Here is a 19,240-nt window from a genome sequence, read left to right as displayed (position 1 = left end):
TGAGTACCCACTGTGGGCCTGGTCCTTCCCTGGCTAAGAGGGTCCAGAGATGACCAGGAATGGTTCCAGTTCTCAGCAGATGGGGAACAGACGTGTGAAAGCTTGAAGGAAGTGATACCTGAGCAGTGGAGAGAGGGTGACGGGGAGCAGATCAGATAAAAACAAGGTCATTCCAAACAGAGAGCATGAGCAAAGGCCTTGAGATACAGGATCTGGAGCAACAGAGCAGCTGAATGTGTTGGGGTCCAACGGGGGAGGGTGAAGATGAGATGGACAGGTAGGCAGGGGCCTGTGTGGGAGGGCCTGTAGCTCAGCTAAGGAGTCTGATGGCATGTGGGGAGGGGAGAACCATGTCATCGAAGATACTTCAACAGGGATGTGACATGTCCCAGTCCTCTAGCAGCAGGGCAGGGACTGGGCTGCGGAATGAAGTTCTTGCCAGTCCTTTCTTCTAAACTGAGGGTCCTCAGGGCAGTCACAGGCCTTACCACAGAACTATCAGGAGAGGAAAGGAGCCTTGGACATTGCATCTCAGGTTAGAAAGAAAAACATGGCTCATCAATGGCACTAGGTCCCAGAGTAACTTGATTAAGCTAATGAATAGCACTGGGCCTCAGGTTCAATGATCTCCTGTGTGTGTGTGTATGGGGGGGGGGTTCTCTCCCTGGATGGGGTTAGCTCCCCTTGCCTTGTGATCCCATAACATTTGAACGTTCTATCTTGACAGCCTTCCCTTCAGGATTCTAGATTCCAGGAGAGCAGGAAATTTTATTTTTCTTTCTTAAAAGATTTATTTACTTGGGGTGGGGAGTGAGCAGGGGGAGGGGCAGAGGGAGATTGAGAATTTCAAGCAGACTCCCTGCTGAGCGCGGAGCCCGACGACGACAATGTGGGGCTCCATCCCAGGACCCTGAGATCATGACCTGAGCCGAAATCAAGATCTGGTTGTTTAACCGACTGAGCCACCCAGGTGCCCCAATTTTTGTCTTTCGTGTTCACTGTTGTCTCCTCAGTCAATTGCCCACTTTCTGGCTCTAGCAGATGACCAATAAATTCCTTGAATTAAGAATAAGAGTTATATGGGAAGTCTGATCAGAGAGGGGAGTAGGGGGTAGGATTTTTGATCTGATAGATCACTGTAAATGAAACCTGGAGGCTGAAAGAGTTACCTAAAGAGAAGGGGTTTTAATCTGGGCTGTCATGCCCTCTCTGGATGTACTTTCTCTGTGTGCCCTTCTCGTTTGTGGGGTGAGGTATGTGGACAAAAATAATTGCTAGGATTTCTCCTTCTCATCCTAACATTTAATGCTAGAAAAAGTGGTCTTTGCTGGCTACTCTCCTCTTTCCAGGGCTTCTGTGTTGCAGAAAGTCATGGCTACTGACAAACTAAGGAACAATATCATGATTTTTAGCCTGAGAAATGGAAGCACTCTTACAAAGACTTATTCTGGGAAAGGGATACTTACTTTTATAGGATGAATTAAGCTGAGTTCCCATTACTTTTATACAAAGCAAGATGTTTTTCAGAAAAAGAGAGCAAGAGAGTGAGAATGGGCCCGGGCTCCGCTGAGGACAGAGCCCGCGGGGCTGCCAGGATCCTTCCCCCGCCTGCCCATGTACACTGTGGCGCTGCGGGGAGGTGCTGAGGGGGAGGACTTCTCGGAGGGAAAAAAAAACCCCAAGCCTGCGAGCTACTCACCGGAGGTCTCTTCCAGATGAACTGGATGGGGAACTTCTGGCTGTAAAAGAGAGAGGTCTCATCTGGTGGGAACTCCGGATCCAGATAAAGGACCTTCTTTTCTAGACATTTCTTACGAAGCTGCTCGAATGTCTTCTCTTTCACTCCAATAATGGGGAAATTGCGGCTGATGATGGCTGAATAGATGCCACTTGGGTTTGCGCCCCCAGCCTCGGTGGTCTTGCCTTCGCCCAGCTGGGGAATCGGCCCCGGGGACCTGGGCTCCGCCCCCGTCCGTGGGGCCACAGATGCGCTAATGACAGTTGGCATGGCAGGCGAATTTGGAAGGAAAAGATTTTTTAAGGAAAACAAGATCCAGCTACCTGCAAGGGAAGGAAGCAACGGCCAAGGGGAAGTTGGAGTGATTCTGTCATCTGAGAGAAAAACGTCCACATCCACACCCGAAGCTAAAGCCCATCAGAAGGTCATCCAGCTTCTGTCCATCCTAAAAGCCGAGCTGTGATCCCGAAGTCAGAGGTTTTCCTGAGGCAGGAGCCCTAGAGGGTTTCAGCGGCGGTGTTTACCTGGGGGCTCCCGCCGGCAGCTCGCACGCCAGAGCGAGAGGCAGAGGGGAGAGGGAGGATTGTGTTTCACTGGCCTGGAGAAGCTTGAGCCAGGAAAACTAAAAATAGACATGAAGGAAGATTATGAGTATGAGAGCCAGGGAGGCTAGTGTGGCAGCCAGACGGCATGGTGGAGCGAGAAGGACCCGGCTAGGGACGTTCCCGCGTTGTCTTGAGTGCTGGTGTCGTCAGGAGACGAAAGGGGATTATTTGAGGAGATTGGACGCTGAACATTAGCCAAGAACTGCTGATGCGTTATTGAGTCGGCACGTAGGCGGATCGTCCCCCCATTGGCCACCATGTGAATGCAGAACAATATTGAGAAAAAAGGTAGCCAGGGTGAATGTGAGATCCTGAATTCTAGGAGGGTATTCTAGACATCGTTGAGAACATACTCTTTACTTTCTAAAACTCTAGGTTATCAGAACATTATTCAGTTGGGTTTGGCATCTCTTCTAGAATGTTATGGTGTCAGCGTCCCGTGGAACTGTCTGGGTGGAAAATGCCATTCCGCAGAGTCCGCAGTTGAGAAAAATGCCTGTCTCTTTCTTGCCCACTTGACCTAGACCCCTCTTGTCTCTCCTCACCCCCCAAATAAATACTGGACCAAATTTGCTACAAAAAGTGCCCCTGAGTGACTGTGCAGGCACGCCACATTAGGCGTCTGAGTCAGAAGGTGAAATTGGTTACTGAATCGCATTGCCTCTTGAGTCCCCGGGGGGATGTCATTCCAAAAGAGTTGGTTTCAGGGCTCTCAGATAAGAACACAAGTGGCTCTGGGGAAGGGAACTGCGTGCCTGGTGTCCACCGCCTTGCGTTGTGCCCATGGTAGCTACTACCCAGGCCGTCAGGAGGTGGCTACATTCCACGTGTGGCTCAGTGGGGGCTTGTCCTAGACTGTAGCTCTGCCGGCTCCCATGTGACCAGTCTCACCAGCCCAAGGCTAGAGGCTATGAGAGAAGGTGGGAAGTGACAGCTCAAACAGGGAGGACTACCAGGCTCATGGTCGCTGGGGCTGCAGCTTTGAGGAGCCCTGTGTCTGGAGCTGCTGCTTGTAGGGACCCTCAGCCTGTCCTCCTGTCTCCTAAGGAAATGCCCAAGGACCTTTACTCCTACTCCTAAAGGCTGACCACCTGGGTTCAAAGTCTGGGCTTGTTGCTTGCTGGCTGTGCCTGTAGAACTTTAGGTGAGTTACTTTTTCCTTTTTTCCTATGTCTCAGTTTTCTCACCTATAGAGTGGGTATGTGGATAGTCCTTCTGTTATTGAGTTATCACAAAAATTAAACAACTTAATTTATGTAAGATACTTAAAATAATGCCAGGATTGTCTTAAGCACTCAAATGTTGTTGTTAGAGGTGACCTAAATTTAACATTATTTTGGGGTTAGATCAGGTTGCATTAGAGTCACTCATTGGTGCAGATCAGCATTCGGTCTACGAGCATTTACTGAATATTTCCCATGTGTCCAACACTAGGATAGGTGTAATCTGCTCAGGATCACATGGTCACAGTGTCTCCAATCAGAGCATGCCTATCTGCCTACACTAAAAAAGCCTCTAAAAAGACTGACTTCCAGTCTCAAACTCACCAATGACAAGGAAAGCAGAGTGGGAGAAGTTTCCTTTCTCCACCCTCAAACGTTTGAATCCCAGCCCACTGCTCCATACCATCTTGAAATTTCACGGCACCCACCCACATTTTATTGTTTCTCCTCATTGAGCTTCCTGTTTGCCCTATAAGAGTGTAAGCTCTGTGAAGCTGGGCCCTGGGTCCCCATTCCACTGTCAGGGTTAAGCACATAGAAAGCTTTTAATAAATATATATTGTCTATCTGTTGAATGAAATGTCCCTATGTGAGGAGAAATTTCTTACCCTTCTTACTGCTTTGCTAATGTAATCAAAGTATCTTGGCTTATTTAACCCCGGGGGGAAGGAGCTGTCTCTGGGCCACACACCCCTTGACCTTGCTTTCCTTGGCTGTCTCACCAAGTAACTTAGTAACTAACATGAGCGTGTGTTAAAATGAGCCTATTGTCCTAGCAGGATGGGAATATCAAACACACGGAGTGCAAGGTGCTATTCATTTTGCTTTGATTGTTGTGGATAAAACCCCCTCTCAGATTAGCAGGTCTAAAAAACAAGGTTTATTCAGCTGTGTAGCTGTAGAAACTCCTGCTATCTGGGAGAAATCCAGTCTGGGCCCAAGGACAAAGGGCAGGGAGCGAGCATGTGAAGAGCTGTACATTTCAATTCCCAGAAGTCTCTTCAAGGATAGAGAACTAGTTTTTATAACACATTTCAGCCAACATCATGCAATATCTGTGATTGGAATGGTTCCTCCAGCACCAAAACAGCCCGCTAATGGCTTCGTATCACTGTCTCTTCCAACAATAAATATTTCTTTGATTTAACTCTATTAGAAGCAATGCATTTGCTTATAACACCCATCATTCATTAAGTGCCTACTGTGAGTTAGCCACTGCACATAGCTTTCAAAACTTTTAATTTTAAAATCATTTTAGGGGCGCCTGGGTGGCTCAGTCGTTAAGCGTCTGCCTTCGGCTCAGGTCATGATCCCAGGGTCCTGGGATCGAGCCCCACATCGGGCTCCCTGCTCGGCGGGAAGCCTGCTTCTCCCTCTCCCACTCCCCCTGCTTGTGTTCCCTCTCTTGCTGTCTCTGTCAAATAAATAAATTTAAAAATCTTAAAAAAATAAAAAAATAAAGTCATTTTAGATTTACAAAAGAGTTGCAAGATGGTAAGAGTTTCCATATGCCTTTCACCCAGCTTCCCCTAATGTTTACACCTTACATAACCATGGTACAATGATTCAAACTAAGAAATTAATGCTGGTAAAATACTATTAACTAAACTACAAAAGACATTATTTTGATTTCTTTAGTGTTTCCACTAATGGTTCTGTTTTTTCCTCTTCTGTTACAGGATCCAGTTCGGGCTCCTACCACTGCATTTAAATGTTATGTCTCCCCAGGATCTTCCCATCTCTAATGGTTCCACAGTCTTTGTCTCATGACTTGGGACTGGTGAAGAGTACTTGGCAGGCATGCTATACGATGTTCCTCAACTTCAGTTTGATGTTTTTCATTTGATTAGACAGGTTATGGATTTGGGGAAAGAATATCACAGTGGTCATATGCCCTTCTCATTTGGGGATACATGATAGAGATGTGTTTTATCACAGGTGACAGCAATCTTTTTTTATTTATTTATTTATTTTATTTATTTATTCATTTATTTGACAGAGAGAGAGAGAGAGAGCACAAGTAGGCAGGCAGGCAGGCAGGCAGAGGCAGAGGGAGAAGCAGGCTCCCCGCCGAGCAGGGAGCCCGACGCGGGGCTCGATCCCAGGACCCTGGGATCATGACCTGAGCCGAAGGCAGACGCTTAACCGACTGAGCCACCCAGGCGCCCCCACAGGTGACAGCAATCTTGATCAACTGGCTAAGGTGGAATCTACCAGGTTTCTGCAAAGTAAAGTTACTGTTTTTTTCCTTTCCATACACATAGCATTACCCGATTGCAGGGTTCTTGTCTCACGGAGTCGAAGAATGAATCTCGCGGACACAAGAGGGTGAAATGAAGTGAAGTGAGTTTATTAAGTGAAGGGGGGAACAGAAAGGAAAGAAAAAAGCTTTCTAGAGTGAGAGGGGTCCCAAATGGGTTGCCACTGTGAGCTTTCACTGGTAGTCTTTTATTGAGAACTGACTAAGGAACTTAAATCTTGATGTCTCTACCACTAAGACCATGATGTTTACTTTTTCTTTGAAGTTTGGTAATTTTCAGTGGTCCAGCTGTAGCTGTTACAGAGATATCTTGTCTCTGACATTTAAGACAAACAAGGTAGTCTTGTTAGTCTCATTATATTCCCTTATCTCTGGTTTTGTACGCCTTAGCATTTTCCACATCTAGGATTTCTATGAACCTGAACACATAGCCCCCTGCATGAGCCTAGTCATGTAGCCCCCTACCTATCTCTCCCTACCTAGCCCCACCTGTCCCTTACTCAATAGGATACATATTTTTTTTTCTTAAGTAGGCACCACGTCCAGTGTGGAGCCCAACATGGGGGTTGAACTCATGGTCCTGAGATCTAGACCTAAGCTGAGATCAAGAGTCGGACACTTAACCAACTGAGCCACCCAGGTCCCCCCACATAGAATATTTTAAATCTGTATGACCACCTTGTGGGTTTGATTAACCCTATTTTACATGAGGAGACTTGAGATATCTGCTGCAATTTTATAGTGAAGTCGTGGAAGGCTCACAGAATTTTAGAAATTACCTCTTTTCTTCAACAGATGAGGAAACCAAGACCTGGAAAGATTAAATGACATAGCCAGGATCACTCAGCTGCAGAACCAAAATAGACCCCAGGTTTTCAGATTTCCAGGGAGGGACTTGAATGTGTAACTAGGACTCCAATAATGTGGGCTAGGTGTAAGATCGCTGGATCCTTGCATATAAATAGTGAGGGCTCCCCTTCCCTTAGCTCTGACTGGAGAGGAATTTAATACCACAGCCCTGCTAGAAACAACTGTCAAGAAGCAGCTGTCGAATTCTGGCCGGCCTTTCTGGGGCACTGCAGTCCTTTGCGAGGCTGGTCATAAGACAGGCATATCTGATATCAGATGCCATCCTTTCTTTCTCCTAGAATGCTCGTTATATGGCCTCCATTGTCTGTGGTTAATATGGTAATCTGTTTCCAGTGGAGTTGCTAGTGGCTTTCTATGTCCTGGGCCTAGAAGTTATTTTAGTCTAGGGTGATGCCCCTGGGATTTATGCAAAGGCATTCAGGAGGTTTGGTAGGTGGAAATCTTAAAAGCAGAGTGGAAAGCTTGATGTTGTCATAGGAATTCCATTTCCCAGAAGGCTCTTGGGTAGGATGGTCAGTTAGATGAAAAACCATTAAGCTCCAGATATTTATGTGTTTTGACTGTGTTTCCGCTGCCTATCATTATGATACCCCGATACTGAAAGAGGTGTGAAAAATTGAAAGAACCCTGCCCACAGACTAAACTCCAGAATTGCGATTTTCTCTACGGCTATGGTGATTGGATTCACGTTTTTAAGGTTTTTATTTATTCATTTGAGAGAGAGAGAGAGAGAGAGGGAGAGCACATGTGCAGGAGCGAAGTGGGGAGGCAGAGAGAGAGAAGCAGACTCCCTGCTAATCAGGGAGTCTGATGCAGGCTGATCCCAGAACCGGGAGATCAGGACCTGAGCCGAAGGCAGACATTTAACAGACTGAGTCACCCAGGCACCCCCGCATTCACTGCTTTTAGTTAACCAGAATACAGGGCTCAGCACAACTTTAAGACAAACTCTTGGTGACAGACTGTGCTTTCTCCTCTAGGGAGCCTTTAGGAGAATGGCCTGATCTGGGATTGGCCCTGGTCGTGTTGACACATGGAGTTCACCTATTCTGAAGTGAGCTGTGCTCAGAACATAGTCCTATAGGTCAGTCTCAAGTGCAATCAGTCTCCTTGGACAGAGAATGTCTTGGTACCTAGTCAAACTGGAACCAAATCTTGGGATCACTTCTGTGAGGAACCAACAACCTCAGATTTCCCACAGCCAGGATCTTCTGGATAACTCAGATCTGAGAAGAGAAGGACGGTGACCAAGCTGGCCTTCCAAACGCATGAAGGACTTTCTCTGGTCCCTGCCCTAAAATAAATGCCCCCATCAACATGTAAACATGTATTCTATTTCTTTCTCTCTTTTTTTTTTAAAGATTTTATTTATTTGACAGAGAGAGACACAGCGAGAGAGGGAACACAAGCAGGGGGAGTGGGAGAGGGAGAAGCAGGCTTCCCGCGGAGCAGGGAGCCCGATGCGGGGCTCGATCCCAGGACCCTGGGATCATAACCTGAGCCGAAGGCAGACACTTAACGACTGAACCACCCAGGCGCCCCACATGTATTCTATTTCTTAGTGTGAGCCCTCCTGAAGGCTCTCCGGTCAGCTCCTGCCGTCAGGTTAAGACCTCTGTGGTGAAGCAACAACAAAGTGCTGCCACAGTGCAGGTGTGAAGGGCCAGGGGCTGCTGGCCTGGTGCTCGGAGTATGACTGAACTCAAGGGCTTTGCCGTTTGGTGTGCATTAAATTGAACACAACCCAAGTACGTTGAAAACAAAGACCTTTTTATTACTTGTCACAAGTAAGGACGGGAAGATAGCTCTCAAAGTAGTCTTCCTGTGGGGTTAGTACAAGAAGCTTTAACTCAGTGTATTGGGGGGCAGGAGCAGGGAGCTTGTATATATATTAAGAAACTTAGAGATATTCTATGCTTAGGCACTTTGGTTCAACTGAGCATGCCTAGCATGTCAACATGCTAGTGCATATATTGTATGTTCAAAAATGGCAGAAAACTCAGCCCATGGGAGGAGATCTTAGTATTATAATGAGCTAAAGTTAACTTTAGGACAACTCTGGGGGGGCTTCTTTGGCAGGTCCTCAGCTCCAAACGAGCCTAAACTGGCTCACAGAAGAGGCTATCTGGTGAGCCGCCTGGCTGGGGAGTCTCCTCGGCTGGCTGCTGGTTCTGCAAGACGAAACACATTGCTTCCCAGCTCTTGTTCCTTCATTCCCTTCCCTTCTGCTGGTGGCTTTCAGCCCTCAGATCTGAGTAACTCCCCTTTGTGTCCTAGCCAACAAGAGGATGGGATTTGTGTCCCTGAAGTAGAGGACTTGACGTGGCCCCGTGCTTCTCAGGTGAAGAGCTGATCCGAGGAACATTCTGAAGTGGTCTGCAGCATTAGAATCGAGGTATGTTCTTGTATTAACTTGGTCTCATCCTATTTTATATGCCACAGCTTATAAGCTTTTACAATACTAGAAAGTAAACATTTTAAAGCTGTTAGATATTGTAGAGATATGGCCCAACTTTTTTTTTAATAGTTTGAAACTTATAAGAAAGTGGAAAATACAGCATAAAGAGTTCCTATATACCCTTCACCCAGTTTCTTCAATTGTAACATTTAAACTCATTTTGCCTTTTTCTGTTTTGTCTCCTTCTCATACATACATACATTTTCTGAGCCATTTGAGAATACATTAGAGATATGATGGCGCATTACCCTTTAATACCTTAGTATTTCCTAAAAGCAAGGAAATTCTTCTATATAATTATAGTATAACCCTCAAAATTAGGAAAATTACCATGTAATCAAAAGATCCCATTCAAATTTTGCCAGCTGTTCCAATCATTCCCTTTTAGGCCCAGATTCCAGCCCAGGATCACACACACATTTGTTTTCATGTCTCTTTTGTACCCTCTTCAATCTAGAACATTTCCTCAGACCTGTTTTTCATGGCCTTTACATTTTGAAGAGTATAGGATGTCCCTCGATTTCAGTTTATAACTTTTACGTAAATGAAATCACTCAAACATTTAACAAAAATGTTCCTTCTATGTTGATGTATATATTGTTATTTTAATAATTGTATAGTATTCTGCGTATGAAAGGGCTATATTTAACCAGCCCCCTGTTAAAGAACACAGCTTATTCCTAGTTTTCCACAGTGTAAATAAATCACACTGCAATTAGTAGCTCTGAGCAATTTATCTGATTTCTCTGAAGTGGAATTGCTGGGTTAGAGTATGCAGATTTAAAATTTTGACACTATTGCCAGATACTCATCCTGAGAGATTATACTTATTTATAACTCCACCAATGATGCACGAGAATGACTTCCCACATGCACGAGAATGTCCCCACACCAACATCAGCATTGGACATTTTCACTTTTTCATCTTGGCCAGTCAGGCAAAAAATAATAATAATGTCTTTGATTATTAATGAGGCTGAGCACCCTTCATGCTTGTTTTGTCTGTTTTACTTTATTTTACAAATGACTTTTGCCTGTTTTTCTGTTGGGCAGTTTCTGATTTTAAACTAATTTGTCAACTCATTCTTTGGCATTTAAGCCTTAAGTAGAGACACATCATGCATTTGAGAGCTTTGTTTCAATCTCTGTGGAAATTATTCTAATTATTACATGAAATCCAGTTTCCTGAGTAACATGTCAAGAATTAGCCACAACAGGGTAACCGAACACCTACAGGTCAACTCAGCCCCACACAGCGCTCTGGGGCACAGCTGCAGGAACAGGGGATGGGGGAGGGGGAGAAGCAGTAAAGGGCAGAGAACAATTAACACCCAGACTATACTTCTCTCCGCTCAATGTCTCTAGGTGAACGTTTCAGTATCATTCTGGGTCAAGGTAGAGCAGTTTCCCACAATTTACTAGTTTTTATTCATTCCTTCCCCCCAAAATACTTCACATGGAAGAATAAATGCAACAGATGTTCATCTAAAGATAGGTCTTAATTATTCAACTTCAAATGCTATTAAAAGCCATCACTTATATTAGGTAAAAGCACCCCATTTTCAGGTTCTTACTGTAGGTTGCTAAGGTAAGTCTGAAGCTGGGAAATACTGCTTCACCTAATGTCACCTTCCTTTCTCCTGAATTGCACAACTTACAGAAATAGCAAAGAATCTGCAAATGTTTGTATGAGCCTACAAACGGTGCAAAGCCCAAATCTCAACTGATAAATGAAACGTGTCCACGAGGAAATGCACAATGTCTACTACGTCTAGAGGGAAGAGTCCTGTCAAAAAAGTAAATCAGAAACAAATACATTCAATTCTCATTTTTTAAATATTTTATTTATTTATTTGACAGAGAGAGAGAGAGCAGGAACACAAGCAGGGGGAGTGGGAGAGGGAGAAGCAGGCTTCCTGCCGAGCAGGGAGCCTGATGTGGGGCTCGATCCCAGGACCCTGGGATCATGACCTGAGCTGAAGGCAGACGCTCAACAGCTGAGCCACCCGGGCGCCCCAATTCTCATTTTTTAATCAACCAAATCCATCAGTTAACCACTTATAGCACAGTTGGTGAAAGCCAAGGATGACTGACGCTGCTCTGGCCAACAGAAGACAAATATAACGTGCTCTTAAGGAACATGCACTCTAGCCAGGGAACAAGACAGACAAGATTAAAACATTAAGGGACCATCCCTGAGAATGAGAAGTAGAACACACATTATAAGTGCAGCAACATTTCAGAGATGGGCAAAATCACTGCTCACGGGTACAGGGGCTTGGGGTCGTTAGGGTAGTTAGAAAGGCTTAATGGAACAGTGGCATTTGAGTCGGGCCTGAAGGGATGGTAAAATTTGCATTTGGGGGGGAAGGTGGTGGGTATGGCGGCCCAGGGACCACGAGGCACAGAAGTGGCAGTTGGCAAGTTGCTCGGTGAAGGACACGTGAAAATGTGCATTGGTTTAGGAGCGCTGGGGACACAAGGCTGCCCCCACAGATGCTGTGGCCGGCGGGGGGGTCACTGGCGGCTCCTGAGGGACTGGTGTGTTGTAATGTTCTAGCCCATGCCAAGCCATATTGGAGCCTGAGGGAAAAGGAAACCTCAGTAATACCGATCCTGTCTTTATTTAAAATTTTGATATTTTGTGCATTATTTTTTGCATTAATTTTGATTTTTAAAAAATACTGCATTAAAATATCATTTATTTTGATGATTGCATTTTCTTCGTATCCCCTTAAATTTTTTGCTCAAGGCAAGTACGCTTACCTCACCCTCCTCCCAGCCCTGTGTTCTATTTCTGAAGATCAGGAGTGGGAAAATGGGTATTCATTTTATTATTATAAGCTACAGCTTACTCATGTTACAAATATTCTGTGGCTAGTAAACAGTATTTAATAAAAACAATTAAGATAAATTAGGATTTTAAGAAGATTAATTAGGAACTTTGAAGCCCAAAAAGTATGACAGGGAAAAGAATTCTCTTTTGCTTCTGAGCCAGTCTTTAGGGGTGAATAACTCTCTGTTGTTGCGGTGTATGCAGTATAAGCAGAAAAGGGTTGTTTTGCCCACGTCTAAGTGGGTGAAAGGTAACTGGGGGGGTTACCAGAGGCTGCTGTCCACTTGGAGACAGGCCTCGAGTAACTCAGCTGCTGTAGCCGGCCTGACTGTGCTGCGTGGCCTGAGGCAAGCTTCCACAAATGGGCCACACAAGGTGCGTTTGGCCCATATCTCACATAAACAGACCCATCCAGGGGCGCCTGGCTGGCTCAGTTGGTAGAGCACGTGACTCTTGATCTCAAGGGTGTGGTTCAAGCCCCCATTGGGGGTAGAGTCTCCTAAAAACAACAACAAACAAACCAACCCATGCAGCTATGCTCAAAGAGAAGCTACTCACTGGGCTACAGGGTTTACCACAGCGCCTCTGTCCAAGAAGCAGTGGAAGATTAATGAACTCTATAAATGTCACAGGGCTACTTGCATCTAGGAGAAGTGGTGTTTGACAAAAAGAGTATGACTAGTACCTCTAAAAATGTAAAACCTGAAGTCTATTTTCATTAGTAAGCTGGTGATCAATGAAGGATACTTTTTAGCCAGAGAAGTCAATTAGCATGCAGCACAGATCTCAGAAGAGGCCAAGGGCAAGGCTGAAAGGTGCAGGCTGCTTCCCGCACTCGCCCCGGGTGCACTGCACCATCATCGGACGTGGACCTCCCAGTCAGCGCTGATGTTCAGGGACAGCTTTTCCAGTCGCAGGGTGGACATTTGGGCACAATATGTAAAAGCCACAGGCTCATCTTTACCATCTAAATATCAAGACAAGAACAGGAAAAATTTGATGAATATCTAGGAGAGAAAACTCTTTCCTTTGAATCTAAAATATTTCTGACTCGATCATAAAACCTGATACCCCACCTGGGAGAATCCAATTTAATAGCACTTTTACCCATGGATGTCCATGAATTTTTTAAACATTAAACACTCCATCATTTTGAGTACAAGATTAGTTGAAAGGAAATTGTAAGGAATAAAGTGATTTATCCAAGAAATTCAGTAGATGAGAAAGGATATAGCTCTTTAAGAAACTCCATAAACATGGGCAGGATTCTCTGGGGCTTCAGCTATCTACAGTCAAAAATACATTCAGAGAAGCTACAGTATTATTTCAAGCCCCAAATAATTTTCCTTAGAAAAATATCAACAACTTACAGTTGGCAGAAAGCCCAGTTGATGAGGAAAAGCAGGATGGCCTTGCTCCCCCAGATACCAATATATTTGACCTCCATCAGAAAGTGCAGGGTCCACTTGGCTAAGCATGCTACATCAGTTTTAGGACTAATCATTTCTTTGCTGCAGATACTTCCATGTTTACAAAAACAAATGACCTGTTTCCTTACCAGATGAACGGGTGGTCACAGAAGATGGCTGCTTCTTGAGGCCTAGGACAAAGATCTGCTCCACCACACACTTGCTGGGATAATGACCTCTTTCGTCGGCACAGCTAGAATAGATAAAAATGGTATTAGGAAAGTGAGAGGAATAGGGGTTTGGGCTGGTTATTAGGTCAACATCCTAGCCTTGGGAGTTCCCCTCCCGTCTTTCCCTATGGAGGCATGAAGCATACGGTTGTCATGTTTACTAGGATGAAGAGATGGAAACGATGATTCCCTGTGCCAAGGACTGCCTAACCAGTAGACAAACCAGAATCCATTTAACAAGCCATTTGGAGAGAAATCACCTAAGGACACTGAAGTCTCAAATGTGACTTGGACACTGCAATCAGATTTTAAGAAATCAGATACTTAATGAATTGCTGAATGGGCAGATAAATGGGATTAATCAGAACTTAAGCTGAATTATTTTTTATTTTTTAGAGAGTAAAGAACAGGAAGGTGGAGACAGTAAGGAAGGAAGGTTCACAGAGTGATTGAAAAATACTTCAGAGAAACTCCAGACCAAGATGGCAACATAAGAGGCCCCTGAATTTCCTTCCTCCCACAGATGCACCAAATGTAAAGCTGTGGAGCAATTCCTTCTTAGTGATACAGAAACTAGCTGAGTGACTCTTATACGTCAGGTGACTGAGGAAACAGCCACATCAAATCAGGTAGGAAAGGCTGAAACACACTCACCGTGACCGCCACCCTGGGGACAGTGCCATACAATTAGGAGGGGAACTCCCAACTTCTCCCTGAAGAGTGAAAGGTTTGGACCACACTCCTACTGCCCCAGTGTTAAGGCCCCCACCTGAGGTATGGGCCCCCAAATCACCTATCAATAATTACTTTAAGTAATTTGAACTAAATCCTCCAATCAATAGAGACAGAGTTGCTGAATGGTTAAAAAGTCAAGACCCAACTATATGCTGCCTATAAGAGACCCACTTCAGCTTTAAGGATACATACAGACTGAAAGTGAAGGGATGGAAAATGATATTCCATGCAAATGGAGACCAAAAAAAAGCAGGGGTAGCTAATATTTATATCAGACAAAACAGACTTTATGCCAGAAACTGTAATGAGAGACAACAAAGATAGTTATATAATGGGTCAATTCACTAAGAGGTTATATAACATTTGTAAATATTTATGCACCCAATATCAGAGCACCTAAATATATAAAGCAAATATTAGCAGATCTGAAGGTTGAAATAGACGGCAACACCGTAATAGCAGGGGACTTACATACCCCATTTTCAACAATGGATAGATCATCCAAACAGAAAATCCGTAAGGAAAATGTGAACTTAAACTACATGTTAGACCAGATAAACTTAATAGATATATATAGAACATTCCATTCAACAGCAGAAAAATACATATCGTTCTCAAGCACACATGGAACTTTCTCTAGGACAGACCATACATTAGACTAAAAACAAGTCTTACCAAATTTAAAAAGACTGAAATTATATTAAGCATCTTTTATGACCATAATGGTAGGTGAGTAGATATCAATTACAAGAAGAAAACTGGAAAATTCACAAATATATGGAGATTAAATAACATGCCCCTAAATAACCAATGGGTCAAACAAAAAATTAAAAGGGAAATAAGATATCTTAGATTAAAATGGAAACATAATATACCAAAATTTACGGGATGCAGCGAAAGCAATTCTAAGAGGGGAGTTTATAGCAATAAGTACCTATATTAAGAAAAAGAAAAATCTTAAATAAATAATCTACCTTTACACCTCGAGGAACTATAAAATGAAGAACAAACTAAGACCAAAGTTAGTAGGAGGAAGGAAATAACAAAGATCAGAGTGAAAATAAATGGAACAGAGGCTAAAAAGATCAGTAGGAAAGATCAATGAAACTAAGAGCTAGTTTAAAAAAAAAATAGACAAATCTTTAGCTAGACTCACCAACAAAAAAAGAGAGAGGACTCAAATGAAGTCAGAAACGTATCACTGTATGTTTACTATGCTGGAATTTAAATAAATCAGAAATGAAAGAGGAGATGTTATATTTGATACCTCAGAAATACTAAGGATCATAGGAAACTACTATGAACAATTACACACTAATATATTGGATAAAATAGAAGAAATGGAAAAATTCCCAGAACATACAACCTACCAATGCTGAATCATGAAGAAACAGAAAATCTGAACAGACCAATTACTAGTAAGGATACTGAATCTGTAAACAAAAAACTGCCAACAAAGAAAAGTCCAGGACCAGATGGCTTCACTGTTGAATTCTATCAAACATTTAAAGAGTATCAATCCTTTTCAAATTCTTCCAAAAAATGGAAAACTTCCAAATTCATTTTATGAGGGCAGCATTATCCTGATACTAAAGCTAGCAAGGACAATATAAGAAAAGAAAATTACAGGCCAATATCCTTGAGGAACACAGATGTAGAATTCCTCAACAAAGGGCCACACACCATGATCAAGTGGGATTTATTTCTGGGATACAGAGATGTGTCAACATAGGCAAATCAATAAATGTGATACATTACATTAACAAAAAAGGATAAAAATAATACGATTATTTCAGTAGGTATAGGAAAAGCATTTGACAAAATTCAACATCCTTTCATGATAAAAACTCAAAAAACTGGGTACAGAAAAAATGTACCTCAGGGCGCCTGGATGGCTCAGTGGGTAAAGTGTCCAACTCTTGATTTTGGCTCAGGTCATGATCTCGGGGTCATGAGATGGAGCCCCATATCGGGCTCCATGCTGAGTGTGGAGCCCACTTAAGATTCTCTCTCTCCCTCTCCCTCTGCCCCTTCCCACTCCAATGCTCGTGCTCTCTCAAAAAAAAAAGAAAGAATGTACCACAACTTAATAAAAGCTGTCTATGACAAGCCCACAGCTAACATACTCAATGGGGAAAAGCTGAATCAAGATCAGAAACAAGAAAAGGATGCATACTTCTCACCATTTTTGTTTAACATAGTACTGGACATCTTAGCCAGAGCAATTAGGCAAGAAAAAGAAATAAAAGGCATCTAAATTGGAAAGGAAGAAATAAAATTGTTTGTATTTGCAAATGGAAATAGGGAGAGGCTGGTAAAAGGGTACAAACTTTCTGTTATAAGATGAATAAGGTCTGAGTATCTAATGTATAAGATGATGACCATAGTTGACAATACTATGTTGTATACCTGAGATTTGTCAACAGAGTAGAACTTTAATGTTCTCACACACACACAAAAGTAAATATGGAGGTGATGGATGAGTTAATTAACTTGATGGTGGGAATCCTTTTACAGTATATACATATAGTGACTCACCATGTTGTACACTTTAAATACATTAGAATTTTGCTTGTCAATTATTTAGTGAAGCTGAAAAAAATACTCCATAAATGACCATCAATAATTTCTTTAAGTAGTACCTTAAAATAATAGCTGTGTTTTTGAGGATCGCATATTTAAGAAAGCACACAGCTTTTTACCTGTTGATCAAAACATCTGACAAGAATGAAAACTTCCTGTGCAAGAACTGCTTCTGGTGGAGGTATCGGAATGAATGGCCGTCATCGAGATAGAATTCACCCATGGCAGAATCCTGGAGAGTGAAACATAGACAGAGAATGTGCTTATATAATAGCTTACTAGGAAAAGAATGTCACCCCCTAAAGGGACTAAAAAATTTGTGAAGGATTTTATTAAACAAAAACTTAATATTCAAGCTGTACAATGTAGTCATATAAATATATACATTCAATACCCATTAGTGAAATAATATGAATAAGGAAGTCACATAAGAGGAGCTCAAGAGTTAGATCTTGTTGAAAAAAATTTAAACTACAAAATATGGGCAGTGGCATAGGTGGCTTCTTTGAAAAAAGTTCACAAAATGAAACTAAAGCTAAAAAAATTTAGTATATAATGGACGAGATCAGCTATCTTTAGAAGCCGTCCACTTAAAGGATAGCATCTAGTTCCTATTTCCTTTCAGGAGGAGGACCCCTCTGGCATGTCAAACAAAGTCACAGCACTCCAATGGCCGTTTACTGTTCATTGACAATGCCTGATGTGCTATATGGATCTTGAGTCTCTTGTATTTATTCTGTGGTCTGAGGCTCGTAATTTGGCCCAATAAGAATGTCTAAGTGAAACAGATGGGAAAGCAAGCTTAATTATTTTATATTTGTCTAAGAGTATGAATTTGTGTTCAGTCCTGTAGAAGAGGAAGAGTTTGTGTTGGTACTATACGTGGGCAAATGGATAGGGAAGGAGTCTGCTATAGGTCTCATTTGGCTCAAAAGATCTTCTAAAAAGGACATACAAATTCTGGATCCTTCTGAGCTTTACCCCAGATCTTAGTTGTTTGAGCCATCTGATGAGAACAGAAGTCATTGTGTGGGGCTGGTGTTCCTGAAATGTTGCATAGATATAGGCACCTCTATATAGGAGACTGAGTTTTAGGGCTAATCCATGTGGCAGGCTGACTAGGCCCAATGGTCAATTAGTCCAGTGGTAATCAATGCCAAGCTGCAGAACACCAAGGATCACAGTGCCCCGGAAGAAATTTTTATCATTTCTAGTTCTTAGAGTTCTCTTCAGAACAATTCCAGGAAAGGTAGGTAAGCTGGACAATGATTCAGAAACGATTCAAAACTTTGATTTCTAGAAAAACATCAGAAGCACCCATCCCATCACTGGGGCTTATCATTTTTACATAGTGTCACATACTCAAAAGGCCACTACTCCTGTAAAGAGATAAAGTAGTAACGAATGAGATGTGTAAAGGTAACATTTTCCAAATACCTTAGTGCTTAGAGCCACCCGGAGTCCATATGGGGAATCAGTCATGTAGCCTGTGGATTTTCCTACAGTCGTCTTTATTGGTACTATACTCCCACCTCGCTGAAATACCGGTATCTATAACAGAACAATACGCTCAGGGAAGGAGTATTCATAGAAAGCAATTTCAATGTAGAATCTAAAAATATTTCGTTGTACAAGACTCCCATTCTTTACAAGTAGACTCAAAGGTGAAAGAAATTTGTGAGCACACAGATGGAAAATATGGAAGCCATGGCATTAAAAGGAAGAGTCCCAAGACTAAAAAGTGGTCCATTTTTTAATTATCAGGGAAACTTCTCACCCTTCATCAATTTGTTATCTATTCTGCCTATCCTATCAGTAGTTCCTATTTTGTATTTTTAACTTTCTTGCCAACATAATACACGTGTTTATTTCTAGGGCCCTGCTAAGGAGTGAGTTTTTGTGCCTGTGTAAGTAGGCCCACATGTATGTATGTGTGCATATGAAATATTATAGTTTCTTGGTTTCAGGGAGATGATTCTGTCCTTACTACAGTCTACACTCTTCCTGCTCCCTGCTTCCCTGAATTACCAGGATGATGGACTCAATTCTGAGAGTAAGTTTGTGAAACTTCTGTTGTAGAGGCTGCCAAAGACACTTGAAGTGACTCTAACCACAGTGTTATAAGCATGGCCCATACCTATGGTTCTGGAATGGCATTCCCAGCAAAGAAAGCTCAGGAAATTTCCTGCGTCCCCATACAATCCTCTGTAAGGAAGCTCTTTGGATCATATGGGGGCTTGTATTTCGCTCTGAGTACAAGAGGGAAAAAAGTACAAGAATATAAGTGAAGTTG

General features: G+C 42.9%; 2 protein-coding genes across 10 annotated transcripts in view; both read right to left on the bottom strand.

The window, feature by feature from the left end:
* CAPN3 (calpain 3) overlaps positions 1–2,437 on the bottom strand; it is a 46,991-nt gene extending 44,554 nt beyond the window's left edge. For 2 of the 4 annotated variants that reach the window (XM_027572315.2, XM_027572316.2), the window contains exon 1: positions 1,700–2,437. In XM_027572315.2, coding sequence (XP_027428116.1) covers positions 1,700–2,008 — 309 coding nt within the window. In that variant the 5' untranslated portion in view covers positions 2,009–2,437. The remainder of the gene's footprint in view (positions 1–1,699) is intronic. The other 2 variants (XM_027572318.2, XM_027572319.2) reach the window with 2 other exon arrangements.
* Positions 2,438–11,077: 8,640 nt separating this feature from the next.
* GANC (glucosidase alpha, neutral C) overlaps positions 11,078–19,240 on the bottom strand; it is a 70,112-nt gene continuing 61,949 nt past the window's right edge. For 5 of the 6 annotated variants that reach the window (XM_027570582.2, XM_027570583.2, XM_027570581.2 and 2 more), the window contains 4 exons: positions 18,385–18,498; positions 17,067–17,179; positions 13,549–13,652; positions 11,078–12,957 (listed from right to left, as the gene is read on the bottom strand). In XM_027570582.2, coding sequence (XP_027426383.1) covers positions 12,848–12,957; positions 13,549–13,652; positions 17,067–17,179; positions 18,385–18,498 — 441 coding nt within the window. In that variant the 3' untranslated portion in view covers positions 11,078–12,847. Of the gene's footprint in view, positions 12,958–13,548; positions 13,653–17,066; positions 17,180–18,384; positions 18,499–18,990; positions 19,197–19,240 lie in introns of those variants that run through there. The other variant, XM_027570585.1, reaches the window with a different exon arrangement.

The sequence above is a fragment of the Zalophus californianus genome, chromosome 6 (genome assembly GCF_009762305.2).
Source record: "Zalophus californianus isolate mZalCal1 chromosome 6, mZalCal1.pri.v2, whole genome shotgun sequence".
NCBI classification, from domain to species: domain Eukaryota; kingdom Metazoa; phylum Chordata; class Mammalia; order Carnivora; family Otariidae; genus Zalophus; species Zalophus californianus.
This window is presented reverse-complemented; position numbering and strand designations above follow the sequence as displayed.